Here is a 19,596-nt window from a genome sequence, read left to right as displayed (position 1 = left end):
TGCAAATTGAGATCTTAATCTACGGTGCACATATTTGACATTTCACTATGTTTTGTACAAATTGGCAGTTAGCATCATTAAGCTCCATGAAACATGCTAAAGTCAATGATCTCACCGCTTCTCGCCTCCTCCGCTCCTGCTCTCGGCGGCGTGCTAGCTCCCTCTGTTGATCTAGTGGGTTCTGCGTGGCGGGCTGTGGTGGTGTGGGGGGTTGAGGAGGCTGCTGAATGGCAGCCGGCTGGGGCTCCTGCTGCTGCTGCTGCTGCTGCTGTTGTTGCGGTTGTTGTTGTTGTTGTTGCTGTTGTGAAGGAGCTTGGATGTGCTGCTGCTCCAGGCGCCTGCGTGGTTCCTCGTGCACCCTTCTGCTTGGTTCCATGATGTCCTCTTCATCTCGCCCTCTGGAAAGCATTCAGGCCAATAATTCACACCAGGTGAAATTAAATACTTTACACATTAAGAGATATCCTTACAGCTACATCTGGTGCCATTCTCGATGTCTCACAGGAAAATCAGTTGAGAAATGTAAAACTCAAACCTCAAATCACTCAGAAACATACACATGGATAAGGATCTGAACAGAGATGTTCTAGCTAAAGGAAATGGCTAGCTTGTTTCTGTTAAGAGACAAAAGATCTAACAGTAGTGAGCAGAGTGTCCTTTGAATGTAGGCCTCACTGTTGTCTAATGCACAGCAGAACACAGCAGTTTTTATCCAGTTATAATAAGTTTGTGGTGTGTCAGTTACTGCCAACAGACATACTTTTGCAGCCTTGCTTTACTAAAAAAAATCGTGCCCAGTGCAGCACAGAATGTTTCAACAGCCCGACACAGATAAAACATCTGGCGGCCAAAACGATGTTATTAACTTTCAAATTTTGTATTTTTAAAATTAAGAATGAATGTAAGTTTTTAAAACAGGTGCTGTACATGAGGTTTATTATTGTGGGGTTCAGTGAGGTTCAGTTTACCATCTGTGGCCCATTAAAAAGGTTGTTAAACAACATTAGTTTGATCCTCCCAGTTTCAGGTGAAGCAGGGTATTCAGGACAGTATTAAAACAACACAGCGAAGAAAAGATGCCCATATATACTTTTTGATGCTCCCAGCTGATGTCTCACATCAAAACAACCAATAGTTCTAAATTAATTATAATCTTCTCTAGTTCACTTGTTGACATCTGAAACAACCTCCACTGCAGTCCACTTAATTCTCAGCGGCTGGTGTGGTCCAACAATATGGCCACTAGAGGGCATAGCATCACCTCACAGTGTTTCCCATGTCTTATTTATCAAAAGGCAACTGACAAATACATCCGTAGCCACCTAAGCACATTTTTGTTTCTAACTAATGACTGGGGCTGTGCTTTACATGTTGAAACTTGTACGATATTGATGTTTACACCAACAACACAACATTTCATTACTTTTGGCAGTTGAGGCTGTTGAACCCAACACAGATTTCAACAAAGTGTGTCAGCCTCCTGACTTAGTACTGTATTTCTGACACATAATAATGATAGGTAAGCCCTTCCTGCCAGTAGAAGTGACAAAGACTCTCAGATGAGTGGTGCTTGTTCTAAAATTGCCTGGATTTCTGTGATATCCTTTATTATTTTCTCATATCTAGTTTTGTACAGCAAATATAAAACAAATTAAAGACAGGTGTATCTCCTCAACACACATGACTCCCTCATGAGGCAAACAATGCAGCCCTCTATATATTTCATCAGCAGTCTTCTTCTAGACAACCTTACCGTAGTTTGTCCTGCTCTCTGCGTAATCTATCTTTTTCCGCCTGCTCAGCTTGGGCCTTCAGGGCTTTCTCCCGCTCCTCTTTCTCTCGGGCAGCACGACGGAACTGCTCAAAACTGTCACTCGATGACTTCACTGCAGACAAGGGCGTAGATGTGGACTTCTGTGCCAGGCTGGCCCATGAGCCCATATTCTTCAGTTTCACATCCTGAGAAAAGACACACAAAGAAGCAAATAAGAGCCACATAAAATCAAAAATCTTGCAAGACGCAATCCCTGTAAGTTAATATACAAATAACTGAAAAAGGCATGAGATCCTTTAAAAAAGCGATTATTGCACCCACCTGTACCTTTTTGGGGGCAATGGGCACCTTGGACTCCTGCTTGAACTTATCCTTGTCTTGCAAAGAGGGGGGCGGTCCACTTGGCTCAGAGGAGCGGATGACAGGTCGTGAGCTGTCCATGGACTTCACATCTGCTTAACACAAGTACACACACACACACACACACACACACACACACACACACACACAGTCTCAATATCTTGCGCAGCTTCTTTTTCTTATGTATTTTAACCACAGGAAGGGAAAAAAAATTTGTGGTACTCACTCTGTTGACCGTGGCCTGGTTGGGAAGGCTTGATATCAGGATGTTTGTGATGGTCTGGTCTCATTGCAGGGTTAAATGGCTCTCCTCTCATCACTGGTGATGGAGGAAGTTTCTCCTCCTTTAACCCACCTTGATTCCCAGGAGCCCTCTGCTACATCACAAGCAAATAGACTCAAAGTTAGACACAGGAATGCCGGGATGTCAGTGCTGCACTAAACCCCCAAAAATACTGTGCCGGTTTCTCACCTTTTTGGGTTGCATGTTGTGTGGTGGAGACTGGTGAGACACAGGTGGGTACTGGGGAAGTTGTGGGGAATGCATCATGAGAGGGGAAGAGTTGTCCCTCATGTGACCTGACAACAGAAGGGAGGGGAACAAAACTTTAGCCAAGTTCAACAATTCTTTTGTACAGTTTTTGCTTCTACAACCAGTTATACAATACAATTTTATCAAATTTTCTAAGACTCACTAGTATTGTATGGGTCTGTCTTGGTCGGGCGAGGGGAGGGCTGTTCTTGCTGCTGCTGGATGAGCTGCTGTGCTTTGTTTGTGGGCATGGATATCTTATGTTGTGATCCCTGGGACTGACCAGCTAGTCCAGGACCTTGCTGGTAGTTCAGTTGCTGCTGTTGTGGCTGCTGTTGCTGCTGCTGAGTGTGCTGCATGTGGCGGGCCTGGTGTAGAGGCATCTGTTGGGGCGGGGCCTGATGTGATGGGGCTGGCTGAGCCTGGGGCTGAACAGGGAGCTGTGGAGGAGGCAGTGCGGTCTGAGAGGAGAGCTGAGATTGTCCCTGGATAGACTGCAGGAGAGAGGTCTGTCCTGGTTGCTGTTGTTGTTGCTGTTGTTGTTGTTGTTGCTGCTGCTGCTGCTGCTGCTGCTGCTGACGAGCCTGCGCCTGGAGCGACTGCATGGACTGCTGGGGCTGACGGGTTTGCTGGAACTGCTGCAGGTATAACTGTACTTGGTTCATAGGCGTTGTAGATCCTGGCTCTTCATCATCTTCCAGCAGCATCTGGGGAGGCTGGGAAGACAGCAAGCCCTGGGGTGTGAGCGTTGGAGGGGACATGGGTCGCTGGTGCAGGGGCTGAGGAGGGTGAAGGATCTGAGAGGAGAGCTGGTGCTGTGGTGGTGGTGCCACTGACTGGGGCTGGAGCTGCTGCTGTTGTTGTTGTTGCTGCTGCTGCTGTTGCAGTGTTGGCTGCTGCTGAGGAGGTGCTGGTTGCTGCTGAGGGGGTTTGGGATGGAGAGGCGCTGCCTTGTGACTGGGTCGAGAAGGCTGCTGAGGCATAGAACTGTGCAAAGCTATGGATGCACAGTTCCAGGAAAGGAAGAAGAAACAAAACATATAATCAATACAAATATGTTGACCTCAAAATGATCCCCACTGTGTAATTTGTAATATGAATACAAGCCAATGGTGTCATACAGATACTACTGCAGGGGACATCATTGCCTATTTACATGTTTTCTGAACAATCTCCATTCTCCCTCATCTAATTCTTTTAAATCCAAAAGCAAAGTTGTTGGTTAGAGTAAGCTCAAGGCAGACAAGACATGTACTGGTGGTTTAAACAATAATTAAATGAAGAGTGAAATGATCAACCATTATAAATTGTAATGCTTATTCTGCTATACGGTATATGTGGTATGTGCCAATTATGAAAACTGTGTGGGGACTTGACTGTGTAGAAGCCATTATTCTTGGAGGGATTGCAGTTACACCTGCAGAAACAATGAAAATCCAAGCAGCCATTTGTATTGTACCTGTCAAAAATGCAGCAGCCTGCACACAGCCTTACCTGGAGATGGGAGGATGGGATGCTGGTTGAGGAAGGGGTGGGTCTCAGGGGACACTGGCCCAGCAGAATGAGCGTTAAGGTGTGGAGGCGCAGGTGAGGAGGAGTTGCCGGTGTGGTGGGATATATGCATGAGGGGCGGGCCGAAAGGGGGCAGGGACTCAAAGCTAGTCTCAAGCAACTGCGAAGACTCAAGAGCAGCTACAGGGGGAACAATGAAGCCTGCAGGTGATGGCTGATGCTGCTGCTGCTTCAACTGACTGCTGGGCTGAAGGCCTGCAGCTTGGGAAAGAAGTCCAGTCTGAGGAGGGCCACTCTGAACGTGAAGATGCATCTTCTTCCCCTCTTTCACAGACTGGCTCTTCTTCTTCTGCTGTTTTATCATTCCTAAGAAAAGTGACATAAAGATTAGGCACTTCACCTCATGTTTTTGATTATGGGTTCTTTGACTTATCACATGTGCAGCAAGTCACCTGTCCCCTCAGCTTCACTGTCTGTGCTGGAGGCACTGCTCTCTGAAGAGGATCCAGTCTTTTTGGAGGTCGCCATCGACTCCACAGGCTTCTCAACTGCAAAACAACAATTATGTGTTCATGCATTTCTAAAATATATCATCAAATGTGAAATTACCATGGGCAATTTCATAATTTCACATTTCTAAATAAACTACAGAATCTTCAGGTTTTCAGACATAGAGTGACAAGTTCCCCTTGTTGTTTTTCTAGCTGGTTACCTGGAACCTTTTTCTTCTTGCGGAGGCAGGAAGACACATATCTCTCCAGCTCGCGCAGAGTGGAAGGCTTTAGCGTCTCAAAGTCAATCTCGATCTCATCAGGGTTTGAGTTTTTGAGTGAGGGCTCTCTAGACTGGATGATATGCACTACACGGCCAAGCTTGTCCCCAGGAAGCTTGTTGATGTCCAAGCTTAGCTGCCTCTTCTCTTCGTATGTCATAGGTTTGCACTTTTCCCCTATAGCTGATGATCCGGCTGCCCCCAGGTCATCTTCAAGACTGGGAACTGGCTGCAGGTTGGAGGGATGATTGCTTTTCATCCCCTCCTTTTTACTACAAAGGCAAAACACATAGGAGCAGATACAAAATTGAGTGAGGGTAATATTGAATTGTGTAATGACAAGCTGGTGGCTAAAAAAACATCTAATATCAAGCTGTTACTTTAACCGAATGCCTGACACAGAGAAAGTTTATACAAATTTGATACCCACCTGGGTTTCTTCTTGGGAACAACCTCTTTGTTATTATTGTTACTGGTCTTGGTCTTCTTAGAGAGCTGCGAAACAGGTGTAGCATCCTGGATTTCATCTACAAGGCTAGGCATGCCTCCTTTTTTCTTATGTTTATCTTTTTTCTTCTCCTTCTTTTCCTTCTCTTTTCTCTTTGGTTTGCTGGCTTGTGGTTGGGACAGGGCAGCCAGCTGCTCGTGGACAGCCTTTAACTATATCAAGAGAAGAGACCAGTTATCAAAGGGTAACAAGGGTAGGACAACAAATTAGCCGCTACCTTGAATCTTCTCTGGTCACTGACCTGTTCCTGGAGCTCTGCCAATCTTTGTGCTCTCTCTTCTTCCGAGTCATCTGTGGAAGACTCAGACTCAGAGGACGAGTCACTGGAGCTGTCTGAAGACGAGGCGACAGGGGCCAAAGGAGGCTGGGGTTTAACGGGGGCAGGATGGTGAAGTGTAGGAGCTGGGGCAGAGACCAGAGGCTTGCTCTCAGGTTCATCTGGCATCTTGGCAAAGCGCATTTCAAAGACATCCTATAAAATAAAAAGAAACACAACAAGCTAAGCAAAACACATGTGTATGTTTACAGGAACAGACCCAAAACGCCACAACAAACACTGAGACAGAGCTTTGTTGCAAATGTAAACTAAAACAACAGTGACACACTGAGATTGTTGTTCACTTATCTCTGAGAGTGGATGCTTGCAAGTTAGCTGACAAAAAGGATGATTGGCATTCCAGTTCTTGTACTACTTAACAGTACAGTTAATACATTGCAAGCAAAATGCAGCATAAGTAAAAAACGTGGATTACAAACATTACATCCCTAATACCCAGGTTAAGTAATGAAATATCATGATGTCTGATATGATCAATCATCTATCAAAGATCAATTTAATTCTATATTGATGAACCGCCAGACCTTGTTTACCTAAGTAACATTGTTTGGATGTTAGACAATATTTACCTGCAGCCTGCGTGCCATAGCTACCACTTCATGATCAGGTGGATTGTATTTGTAGCAGTTGGAAAACATTAATCGTACATCAGCAGCAAACTCTTGGGGTTCCCGGTATTGCCTGTTCTCCAGCTTGGCCTATTAAACACACCAAGGATATTAATTACTTGCCATGCCACAAAACCTCTTTTCAATATCTTATGGTGCCGTTAATAAACTATGCCATCTTCAACACACCTTGATGGTGCTGAGGTCCATTGGATGCTTGATGATATCATGATAATCGTGTAGTCCCAGTGCATCCACATCAACGGGTTTGTAAAATGGCCAGGCATAAGCAGTGTGCTTCTTTGACAGCATGTCCCTAACCAGACTAGCGCAGTATCCCAGCTGATCCTGTGGTTTGGGGCTATGACCTCCACTTGGTCCGCTCAGTCCCATAACCATGCCTATGTGATGCTGGGAGTCTGGAGCATCCTTCTTCATCAGTTTCGTAGGCCGAGTACTCTCTCGCCTGGGTAGTGTCTTCCCAGATTTAGATTCTGCTGGTGAAGACTCACTCAGTTGGTCGTTTGCTGTGGGCGTTGTAGTGTCTGCTTTCCTTTTCTGGCTCTTTCTTTGCTAGATAGAAGTGAATATAAAGAAAGCAGAAAAACAGGGCAAAAGGGCAAGGAAATAAGCGATTAGAATGAGATAAAACTAAAACTTAACCACACCTGTCTAATGCTCTGAAGCATGGTCAAAAATGTGCCCACCTGCCCAAGCATATTTCCCTGTGTCAATCACACTCACTTTGGTCATGGTTACAGGGTTCTGCAGCATGGGGGCAGTGCTCTGAATGGATGCTGGGGGAAGGGAAGTCTGAGCAGGGGGAGGCACAGAAGTCAAGATGGGAACTTGAGGAGCGCAGTCTGATTGGCCCAGGGAGTAGGGAGCTCCAAGCTGTGGCGCATGGCTGGATAACGTTGGGGGCACATGGGGCGGCAGGGCCTGCATCAAAGGCTGGGGAGGTAGTGAAGGCGGGCCCTGCACTGGTCCTCTGGTCTGCGGTGCTGTTGAGAGGTTTGACAGACCACGTGTTTGAGGAGTCGTGGACGAAGAATCAATGATGGGCCCTGGTTTTACATTCAGACCTTAGTGAGAGAAGAAGAGACTTGGATAAATATCCCATCTTACAGAGGCCAGCTCCAAAAACATGTGCAGAAAACGAACAGTAGTGTAAAAGGGTAAATCCTGTACCTCCTTCTCTCCGGCCCCGGCCACGTCCCTTCCCTGTCATTACAACAATCTCAGTTTCTTCCTGAGGCATTTCTGAGACCTTTTGGAGGAAAGCCTTCTCTAGAGCCTCAGCCATTAAAACTATGTCATCTCCAGGCTGCAGGGGGAGACAAACACTCTTAGCAAAAGTGGAGGCTTATCAGAGTATTTGGCATTTATTGGTAACAATGGCTCCAGTGTACAGTACAAATATGTTACCTTGTTGTATATGTAGCAGTTGGTAAACATCGTGTTGAAGTCTTGGATACATTCTTGGGCATTCCAGTAATAACTGTTCTCAAGCCTTTTCTTGATTGTTCCCATGTCCATAGGATTTTTGATTATTGTGTAGTAGTCCTGAAAAGTTTGCATAGGAGTTACATCAAAAATGCAAAGATAAAAAAACTTGCCTCTCTCAATTAAGCAATCCATTTTTATCATCAGATTTATATTTAACTGTCCCTAAATCATTAATGTTGGTTTTCATCCATCATCCTGTCATGCATATCATCTGTTCACATTTTCATTTCAAAATAAATCTTTGTGGTGTCAGCGATACCTAATCAACTGCTGTCCTTGCCAACCAAGACTACCAAAAAAATGAAGATGTATGACAAAGTTTGTGAGGTGTTTTTCTTTCCTTCTTGTGCTTATATCACAAGCAATACTAAGCAGAGCAAAAGATATTTGCATGGACATTCGCTGACATTTATTTTGTTCAATAAACATAAAGTATTAGGACCAGTGGGAGGTCTACTGATGCGCACAATGATATAAAATCACTCACTCAGCTACAATGAAATGAAAGACACATTCACAGAGTATTATGTGTGTGAAAGTTGGTTTCACATTGTAGATGAAATGAATGTTACTATCTGAAAGGAGGAAAATGAGGCCTGATATCTCAAACTATGCTATATGCATACAAACGGTAAACAAGAGGGGTGACCTAGTTGGTTTACACAATAATACACATAAATCAACACAAAGAAACATAAATGTACAACTAATTGTGTAAATGTAGATAATCTAGCGGCAGTTTCTATGTGAGGTCCATGACAGTTTTGAGGCATGTGGAATCATTCACACGAACACAAAGCTAGTACTCACGGGCAGGTTAAGTTTGACTGCATCCACTGGTGCATGAAAGGGCCAGGCAAACTGGTGCTTCCACAGGGCCTTCACCACCATCTTGAGCAGGTACTGCAGCTGATTGGTCTGGCGTTTTGGCCTGCTGGGATTGATATACTCTGGAGGTGAGGGGTTGCCCTGTTGCTGGGCGTGCCCCTGGCTGCTGCTGCTACTGCCCGACATCTGTGCTGCATCCAGGCCATCCCCCATTCTGACAGGGTTGGGCGTGGGCTCGGGCCCCAGAGCAGGAGCTGGAGCAGGGGCAGGGGTAGTAGTACTGGCAGGACACCAGTTCAGTCTTGGCCCCGGCACAGACTCCACTGACAGAGCACTGCTGATCCCATTGCACTCCTCACTGGACTCTCTAGAGAGAGAAAGAGGGAGATAGAAATAGAGAGAAAGAGAGACAGAGACAGAAAAAAAATCAAAAACTCATTAGCATGTCTATAAACATGGTCTTCAATCAAATTTCATGTCATTAACAAAATGTTATTGGAAACTGCACTGCTAAAGGTGGTAGCATACTGGTCATTAATCATTGTTTTTCATGAAATTTTGTGGGTTTTTTTCTTCTATCTTCTATCTACCAAGCTGTATTGGGTAACAATATGCTAATGGTTTCAAGTTTGAGTACGAGTAAAAACACATGTTAATCCATCTCTCCTGACAGACCAGAGCCCTGCTTCATTGATTGGTGATAAAAAAAAATAAAACTAACCTATTCCTACATTGGTTTGAATAAATTTAAATATGCAGAAACATTCATGGTGCCTTCAGTCACCTTTGCTATTAAGCGGATAAATAAACTCCCCCTGACAAATCTACTATGTGTTTCTTAGCAACTGAGATGACAATGAAAATCCAAACATAGAAAACTACATAACCTAGTGATACCAAAATATTCAGTAGCTATTTTACAAACTCTCACTGGTGTTGTAGAGCTAACCATGCATTAAACTGACAACAAGCTTCCAACAAATACTTTCAGAAACCGACAACCCAAAATTCACACACACTTTATGTAGCAAATGTTCATCACATCTACCCAGTCACGGTGAAGTCACCAGATATTTAGTTTTGTCCAACCATTGACAACACATTGCCAACAATAATACAAAACAGATACTACCGATAGTAAGTCATTTACAAGTATAAATGTTTCAAAGACTTGTATCATTCTTAGAGGTTGGTTTAGATTTGGCTGTTTTGTGTGTGTGTGTGTGTGTGTGTGTGTGTGTGTGTGTGTGTGTGTGCATGCGAGCGTGCTTTTAATAGATCTTCATCTTCACAATTGGTCTGTGGACCTAGGAGTGTTTAGGGATGTGGGTGGACAGAGGTGGAGGTTGGTGGGTGTGGGAGTAGGAGGGGGGGTCGGCACCATCTCGCAGCTGAGGACTGCGTGTTCCACTACACAGCGCTTGGTCCTACATAATGTCCACTCCGAGGCAGTCAGGGACATCACATTCAAGGTACACATAAAGGCTCTTAAGACAACAACAAGGCCAAATAATAATCTAGGAATGCCTTACTAAAAATAGACTGGTGAACAACTACGTTCGGGAAATAAGCACTGATCACAGGGTTGCATATTAAAGCCTTTACCAGAAACAAGTTATTCTTCAAGTCTTGCATGCTGAAAGCCCCCCAGCAGGACCTCAAAGATAAAACACACACCACTGTATAGATCTGTGACCAAGATAAGATAAGAGATAAGATGAAACTTTATTAATCCCCAGCCGCAGCATGTAAGTAGTAGTAGTAGCAGTTGTAGTGGTTGGAAAGAAAAATAGCAACAGAGATAAATTAAAAAAAAACAAATACAAAATAAAAGTTGACTATATATATGTACATATTATACAAGCGACTATATAAAAGAAAAAAACATGTAGAAATTTGTTTTTTTAAAAATGCTTTGACACAATAACTGTGGAAAAATAGCCATAAAAATATACTATATATATACAGATTTTTACACGAATTGCACATTGTAATCCTGAGAATACTGCTGCCACAAGAGTACAAAATGTATACTGCCTTCAGATTAATAATAATAATAAATAGTGTTGATACTATTGCACAGACGAAATCTAAAAGGATATAAGCGTATGTTGGCATAAATGACAAAAAAAACCCCAACAGGTTATATGGGAAACAAGTCTGGGGACTAGTCTCGTTCTTGATGAGTCACTTTCTGAGAAGAGGGAAGCAGCGTGCACACCACATGATCACTGCCTTGGACCCCCTGAGGCACTCAAACACAGTGGAGAATCTGAGTAACTGACCAATATGTTGAATGACGGCACATGGAAAGAAACAGTACTCGTCTTATACATATGGTACTTCTGTGGCTGGAAACAAAAATACTTTACTTAGTATTTCAAAGCATTGCTGAATTAGGTTTCCAACAAATGACAATAAGTTCAACTAACCAGCCATGTTGTGTAACAACTTTCAGTGTTACCAGCTTCAGTCTATCAACTTTGAGCTTAACCAGCCATTCCTGCTGTGTGGAAAACCACTCACACTGGCCCACATCACAGGCTGTTGGCTACATGACAGGTATTCCAACCACATTTTACATATGAGAGGTTGACTATACAAAAACTAGAAAAAGAAAACATATTTCTGCCTCTAACTCTCAGTTTCAATATCAAATCATCCAAAGTGTGGGGCTGTGGGAAAAAGAAAAAAAAGGGAAATAAGTCACAGGTAACCACATGACCACGGGCATGAGCGGGCCCATCATCATAGTAAGGAAAATGAATATTTAAACCATAACAGGCCTAGTTAAAACAGGTGCTATCAATCAGCACTCAAAGAAATATGTGCCATCACAAGGTTAGGATGTGGGCAGTGGTACAACATGCTTACAAGCGCAAACCCATGGAGAGCAGCACAAGCAGTTTTAGCAAGACTTGCTTAACTCTGGTTAGCTTAAACTAGACTACTCAAGTATGCCACTGTGGTAAAAAAAAAAAAAAAGAAATGGTGGGTTGACTGTGTTACGCACTAATGAGCTCATTTTTTGATACGTGGCATGGAAATCCCATAAAATCTTCGAGAATGTTGTGGGTCCTCTTATTTCCCACCTGGTACTAGGAATTGAAGAAGTGTCTAAACACAAGCTGTTCAGGGTAAAAGTTACCAGAGCACAATCAATACCTCCCTGACACAGTTTCAATGATGGCTACTGTATTAGATTGCACTAGACTGTACAGGTGTTTCATGATATTGTGTCTAACCCATTTGTTTTAGAGACTGCACTAGACAGCTTCAGCAACCGCAACAAGCTGGAGATTTTTCCGTTCTTGTTTTTCCACCTTCATTGTCAGGTCTATGACATCTGATCACTAGTTGTTAAAGATATGAAAACAGTTACAGAGCAGGCAACTCAAAATGTCTTGCCAACTTGCCTTGTCACTGGCAGGAACATCTGGGCTTTGAAAGAACCTGCCAATTTTGTTAACTGCAAGGCTACACAAAAATAGCTGACCTAGCCAAACAAGAACGACAGCATTTGGGCGTGATCAGGAAGTCTGACAGGTGAACTTCGATAACCTGCTGTAATTACCGACATGAAAAGTTTGCAACCAGAATTGTAAAAAGGAGAGTTTTGTTTATTAATCCATCAGTATGCTTAAGTCACTGTATTTTTGATAAACACTAAATATTTACATATCTAATTATTAGATATGTATATTTTGTTATTATTAGAAAATTAAAGCGTCTGTAATTCTGAACTCCAATGAGAGAGAGCTGGCTTTATTGAGGTAAAGGTGGATAGTAGCTGTCCATCTCTCACAGCAAACTACAGATGAAGACTAGCAGTTTCTCAAACTAATAAAAAGCAGTGGTAATTTTGTCAGCTATTTTTTATTTAGACTTAGTCTTAGTCCTCTGCCAAATGTTCTCGCTAGTTTTTTATCATATTTAGTCAACCTCACCCTGTTTTTTTTTTGTTTTTTTTGAAACTGAAAATCTTAGCATTGTAGTCTTATAGTAGTCAAACTATTTTACTATGGTTTTATTTAATGAAATTTGTTGCCATTTTAGTCTTTTACAGTCATCAGTTCATATTGAACAGTCATGCTGGTCCAGCTAAAATGTCATTTAAGTCGTACTTATTTCAGAGTAAGATTTTATCTCACCGTTACCCAATAAAAAACGCAGGCTGAATGACTGCAGCAGAAGAATGCATCTTTGCATTAAGTGTCTCGTTTAGTGGTCTGATGTTATCAATTTAAGGAATACATCCAGACATGGAAGATGTTCTGATTTGCATATGTATTTTGAACCACAGGGCTGAATACTCTCTTTAAAACTATGATAAAACCATGAGAGCTGTGTAGAGAGAGCTGATAAGAGGTGTTACTCCGAGCCCTGATTGTGCTCATTGTGTGCTGCGAGCACAGGAACCTGAACTGCTGCCCTGAATGAAAAAAAAAGGCTATAATATTTTGTCTACTCTTTTTGTCAATGAAAATAAAGACAGAGTTTGGTAAAGTTCTTATTTTTTACACTAAGTTTTAGGCTTGTTTTTTCATCAACAATACTGCATGCTGATATAGTCACAGTTTTAATGATGACGGTGCAGTTTCGTCATTGTCTCTTCTTAGTCATGGGAAAAAGGTTGTTGACAAGCACATTTAGTCACAGTTTTCTTATTTTTAATATTTGCAGTATTATGAAGAGGTTCTCTTTTGGCAAAACTGTAGGAATAGAGTTAGCACTGCATAATTTCACGAATATGAGAACACACATTTGCATGTCTTCATCTCTTCTCAACATATCAACATATGAACATCACTCTCATGTTGCCTCATTTATGGTTTCTTGCATAGAATATTTATGCTGAAAGTTATATTTTAGTCTTCATGAATGAATTTGACTGCCTGCCTATTAACAAAGCTTCTATTCTCCATATTCAATATTAATTATTTGCTTAGTTTGTACTAGCAAAGTGTTACCTCTCTTCTAGGATCATTCCCTAAACCTTTTCTTTGACAATAAGGCAACAAAGATTTGAAAGTTGTATTAATTTTTGGACCATACTTTATAAAAAAAAGGCCAATTCCATGCAAAACCCATAAACTGAAGGTGCAGATAAACAGAAATCAAAGCTCATTTTAATGCAAGACAACAGTCTTAAAATAAACACTACCTATGATACATTTTGTTCAGAATTATTTTGTTTTATGAAGTGTGCAAAATATGTGGCAGTTTATTGTAACTCTATTACATTGCATTGCAGTGTATGAAAGTTTCTCTTTTTCTTATTACTCTAGTTCTGCACTATAGTATCTAGTTTTACAATTCCATATATACATGTGTATATACATGTGTATAAATGTGTCTGTTGTGGTTATATGTATGTTAATTACAATGTGTTTTATAGATACTGCTGGGGCCAAGACAAAATAGATACACAAATTACTTGTCTGACCAAAAGCTGCTGCAAGTAAATTAAAAAAAGAACCTTGGTGGCCAGTTTTCAGTGCAACAAGTAAGTTGTCTTGGAATCTTAGATGATGTCTCCATTAGAAGGTTGTAATGTTCCAGTTGCAATCCTTTTTCATCGCCAGTTAGGGGTGGGCATTATGGCCATAATCTTCTATCACAATACATGTAATTCTATATCATCGTAACAGAATATATCACAATACAGTAATTGTTCTGCAAATTCAATTCAGAAATTTATTAAAATAACCATTCAATTTCAGTTTTCTAAATTCAAACCACGTCCACACAACTGATGTAGCCAAAATCTGGAAGGATGCTGACTTAATGGCAAAAGCATGCATGCAACTGAATCATATACTGAATCAATTACTCATAAACACACACAGACAGGTACATGGTACAGTACAAAAGGCCAGGGGCCCCAGACAGGCATCTACAGCATGGAACTAGCACGACTGGAAGTCCTCCTCACAAGGACAAAGTCAAAAAAGGTGGACACAATATAAGCCTGGTCCAGCAGGCCTCCAGTGCTGCATGGAGCAAAGACTCATGTATGTACCTCCCTAGATAGATAGAGAGCTACACACAAACACAAACACACACACACACACACACACACACACACACACACACACACACACACACACACACACACACACACACACACACAAACTGCCAGATGGTCTTCAACAGCTCATTAACATCAGTGACAAGTACACTCACAGCTAGTCATCGACATTACAGCAATGCAACAACGACAAGTGTAAACAAACTTCTGGGAAGACAGAGACAGATGCAATAAGTATGGATGACACCTTCTGTAGGCTGCTGTTGCATCTGTAGTACAGGGAAAGATCTAAAGAGGCAAAACTACCAAATGACTCACTCGGTTTTCCACTTTGTCAGACTTCCCTGCACTCTATCTTGTGGTGCAGCTGATAGTAGTTTGGTCTCTCTGTTCATCAATATTCTCTTTCACACACATGCACAAACACATCAAAGCTCTTGTTCAACTCGTGTGATTTGCATGTTCATGTTGCACACGTTTTCTTTCTTTCAAGTACAGAAAAGCTATTTGTGAAAAAATTGAGGTGAGAACCAACCCCACGTTGCACATCATGAAGTGAGACAGTTTTACGGGTTACACTCTTGTCACCTTGCAACATGCTAACTTCATAAAAAGCAACGTTTACAAAAATGACAAAATCTTAAAGCTGGGGTTGGTAATGCTGGAGATGTTAAAAGCATGCAGCCAAAAATCCTCATTCCCTGCCTTCATTCCTCCCTCCAAAGCCACTCCCCCAAAACACATGAGCATGCACTATGTAACTGCTGCTGGAGGATGAGTCCTCATGAGAGTACTGGGGAGGAGTAGTGATGAGTAGACGGTGTCTTTTAATAAATACATATATAAACAACTCTGATAATCTCCACAATCATATAAACACAATGAAAATAGCTGTCACAAACATACCTTTTAGTCTGAACCAGCTACTTGGCCCGGCAGTTACTGCTCACTGCCATTGATGTGTACTTTATGCTACTGGATTAGCTGCTAAACCAGATACTGGTGTCTCAGGGGGTGTATACTGGAGCGCAGCACATCATTGCCATTATTACCTGTATCCAACAACCTTATGCCTCATTCACATGCAAAAAAAAAAACAAAAAAACACCTAACATTATCAAAATGAATGTAAACAATTAACATGGCTATTATTAGTACTGACTGCTGTCAAGATAGCATGTTAGTATTCGGAGATTGCCTCACAAGTGCATCATGTTATTGTTTGAATTCCCACTGCACCTAAAGAGCCATTAATGGTTATGCTAAATCACTGCAATGCATGGTTGAAGTAATGGCTGTTGTTCTTTGGAATGTGAAATAGTACAACTGATGCAGAAAACATATTTGGAAAGGGAACTAGGTGAGCCTGTTTTCTTCCTAGTTCCCTTTAAGTTTTACCAAGTAACCCTAATGAACGTATTACCAAGTATAGCACAGTTTCAGTTTGTTCTTATTTTGTTTTGTTTTTTTTACAGTAGTCGATAATATAACCATTACTATTTACACAAACAGGGCTGTAACCAAAAATAATTTTCATTACTGATTAATATGACAATTATTGTGAAAAAAAAACAACAGTTAATTGCCAAGTCTATAAAATATCAAAAATTGCAATTTCCTGTCACTCAACTCACTGATTAATTGGCCAGTTGTTTGAGCAATAGATACGATGTGTAGGTAAAGGCAACACAAAAACTAGGCATGGTGCGTTCAGACAAATTAGTGACATTTAGAACTGCCAACTTCTAACCCCAACACATTATGGCAGCCAAGAAATCACTACCTCAGGAGCAGACACTGTCAGTAATGGAAACTATGGCAATGGAGTCAAGAACATACTTCACACATATAAAAGTCAACATTTCAGAAGCATTTGTTACTTCCAAGCTAAATATAGTTTTAGAATTATGTTTATTAAAATTACCATGTTTGTATTTGTAGTTAGATCCCCAATTCCATTAACATTAAATTACACTGAAAATAGTAATGCAGGTTTGCAAACAATGTAAAGACTTTCTGACCTTGAGTTATAATTGACTGAACCAGTCAATATGATGAATTAGTTTAAAAGAACTCTGAAGAAACAGCAAAGTTGGCATGTGAGACTAATCAAGTCTACAGAAGCCCCCAACAGAGGTCAATCAAGGAGTCCACTTCCTGTTGCTACATGCCCTACATTGCTGTCAGCTCTGGAATAATAGTTGACCTTTAACCTGGACATACATCACTCCAGACTGCTGTGGAATGTTTCCTGAGGAGGAAATGGCTCTAGTTACTGGGGTGGGGGATGCACATCACACACCAGGAAATCTGGTTCTTTATGCAGCATCATAGTGACTGTCCTACATGGAAGGGGGAGAAAAGCATAGTAGCAAGATGTCTGCATCCCCCATGAAAGTAAGCTATTAATCATTCATGTATAGGGGTGGTGGTTGATTACTGGCAAAAATGTATGCTTGCAGATTCCACTTGAGACCCTCACTAAGTGTCAGAATGAAGGCCTGTGTTTTGCCTGAAAGCAAAGGAATAAATAATTAATCGAACCACAGTGACAAAGCCAAGAACACCACTCCCTGCATATTCACCCGTCTTCTCATTGTTAAAAAAAAACCCTTCTCCAGGGAACAGCTTCACTCTAGGGCTGCATCTACACTGGTACGTTTTTGTATTAAAACCCGTAACTTTTGCCCTGTTTAAACTTAGTGTCCACACTAGTCCTTTAGAACCTCTAAAAAAGAGACTTTTGGAAATGCTGCTGATCCTGTTTCAATTTGAAAACTACAGGATTGTGTTGTTGTACGGACAGATGGAAACGGAGACTTTTGGAAATGATGAGGTAGTAATGATGAGGTAGTATGTTTGCTTCCTGATTGGGTCTTATCAGCATTGACGTGCTTGCCCCTAATTCATCATGCCCCTTCTGTGTGACCTTTTTCCACAAGACATTAAACAACATCAAACTGTCTATATCTACGAGCCTTGACTATCATCAGTTTATGCAATGCGGATAACTAATTGCAGGCATTGCAGGCCTTGTTGTCTATAGTAGCAGCTGTTCTGCTGTTAAATTCTGGATTTTATCATAGTACTACTGCCTACATGTGCAGGAGGCAAACAACGGCACACGCATGTCCAGTGTATATGAATCGTCATGCAATATGCATTGTCAGGTTATTCAGGCAATCACACAGAGATTATTTCTGATACGGTGCTAAAAGGAGCAACACTCTGTGATGTCATTAACACAGCCACTCGCTTACTGTGTAGCAGTGCAAACACTGCGAATGACAGGGTGTAAATATGGCTTATGGGATAGATCCTGTGGTAGAAATGGTTTTGCCGAATCACTGCCGGTGGATATATTTCTACCATTACACGGTATATAACATTGTACCACCCAACCCTAGTCTGTTTTCTGAAGTACACCAATGAGGTGAATACAGGCAAAGGCCATTGTTTGTTTATTCTTATGTTTACTGAATTATTACTTTGTAAAATGTAGACCAATGAAAAAAGGGAAAAAAAACATAAAAATAAAAGATAAGACCTAAGATAAGGTTAAATGATGACTGACTGACCACTATAAGGAATTTGTGCAATGTAGGAAACATAACTAACACTGCGCAAAGTTGGTGCAATACTTATCATGCATAACTTGAACATTAATTACAAGCTATTTGCTGTGTTTTCAGCAAATGGCTACATTGAGCAGAGCATAAACAACTGTGATCGGAATCTGTGATGAGGGCACCCCACAACACATTTTACATATGACAGGAATGCCATAGTAAAAGGGAATGTTAAGCTTTGCAGTGGCATTGTCAGCCTATAGTCTTCTAGCTTATGTACAAAGGAGAGATGTAGGTGAAAACAATAATAACAAATTCGCAAGGTTTTACAGGTAGTCAGACAGCTGTCTTTCACAGACTGCCTCCACTGCTTATTCAACATGCCAACTCTCGGCCAATAAGGGGTGAACTAGTACCAACAGTACTGACCACAACAAATATTATGGTCAGCCACCGATCCTCACCTATGAACCAATGGCATCAGAAGGCAAGCCACTGACTCAGTGTTTCAAGCATGTTATGCTCTCCAATAAAGCATGGAATCTGCAAAGAATTGCATTTCTTCTTTATATTTTTCTCATCGAGTTGGGAAATAATGACAGACCAAGTAGGTCTGCAGCGATTTACTTGAACTGCTAAACTAAGCAACTATGTCAATCAAGCTTTATTCAAGGCAATGTATGTATTATATAAACTTTTGAGGACCTCTTGCTTTCACCATTTAAAATCAATTATGCATCTGCTGATACCAAGTCCAAATCTCCTATTATAAAATTTCTAACAATTAAATCAACAGTGTTATTAGCAATGTTATGATTCAGTCTAAACATCCACAGCTGCACAACAAAGCACCATTATGGAAAACGTCATGCATGACTCTACAGAAATCGTAATCAACACTATCAAAGTGATGTACACACTCAGTATAATAGGCCCCCAGCATTTCTCTGCATTGTATAGTGTGGGGCTGAATAGTGCCAATGGAATTATTCACCAGTAATACCAGTAAGTAAGACACATTAAGCATGTAGCAAAGTTAATTATTCTAACTTTGTCTACCTTGTATCATGTGTGATTGGTCTGTTGCTACTGTGTTTGAGAACCTCTGAAACTGAGCTTCAAGAAAAACAACCTTTCTCAAGGTTTCTATGGTAACACTGTACTTCTTGGCCAGTGTACTGTATTTTTATTCTTGACCGTTCCAAATCCTAGTCTTTTCTTAATGTTTGCCTATTCAATAGTAACCGCCCAGGACC

General features: G+C 41.4%; 1 protein-coding gene across 4 annotated transcripts in view; it reads right to left on the bottom strand.

Moving 5' to 3' along the window:
• The window catches only part of brd4 (bromodomain containing 4), a 32,143-nt gene that overhangs the window by 2,648 nt on the left and 9,899 nt on the right, over nt 1–19,596 (bottom strand). For 2 of the 4 annotated variants that reach the window (XM_041956390.1, XM_041956387.1), the window contains exons 2-18: nt 8,723–9,107; nt 7,832–7,969; nt 7,595–7,730; nt 7,148–7,488; nt 6,593–6,976; nt 6,365–6,493; nt 5,700–5,930; nt 5,381–5,610; nt 4,891–5,222; nt 4,631–4,726; nt 4,161–4,544; nt 2,830–3,663; nt 2,607–2,713; nt 2,361–2,511; nt 2,096–2,226; nt 1,754–1,959; nt 116–398 (exon numbers count right to left, since the gene is read on the bottom strand). In XM_041956390.1, coding sequence (XP_041812324.1) covers nt 116–398; nt 1,754–1,959; nt 2,096–2,226; nt 2,361–2,511; nt 2,607–2,713; nt 2,830–3,663; nt 4,161–4,544; nt 4,631–4,726; nt 4,891–5,222; nt 5,381–5,610; nt 5,700–5,930; nt 6,365–6,493; nt 6,593–6,976; nt 7,148–7,488; nt 7,595–7,730; nt 7,832–7,969; nt 8,723–8,953 — 4,344 coding nt within the window. In that variant the 5' untranslated portion in view covers nt 8,954–9,107. The remainder of the gene's footprint in view (nt 1–115; nt 399–1,753; nt 1,960–2,095; nt 2,227–2,360; nt 2,512–2,606; nt 2,714–2,829; nt 3,664–4,160; nt 4,545–4,630; nt 4,727–4,890; nt 5,223–5,380; nt 5,611–5,699; nt 5,931–6,364; nt 6,494–6,592; nt 6,977–7,147; nt 7,489–7,594; nt 7,731–7,831; nt 7,970–8,722; nt 9,108–19,596) is intronic. The other 2 variants (XM_041956389.1, XM_041956388.1) reach the window with 2 other exon arrangements.

Source organism: Chelmon rostratus, chromosome 17, assembly GCF_017976325.1.
Source record: "Chelmon rostratus isolate fCheRos1 chromosome 17, fCheRos1.pri, whole genome shotgun sequence".
Lineage (NCBI taxonomy): Eukaryota > Metazoa > Chordata > Actinopteri > Chaetodontiformes > Chaetodontidae > Chelmon > Chelmon rostratus.
Note: the sequence above shows the minus strand (reverse complement) of the source record. Positions and strands in the feature narration are given on the sequence as shown.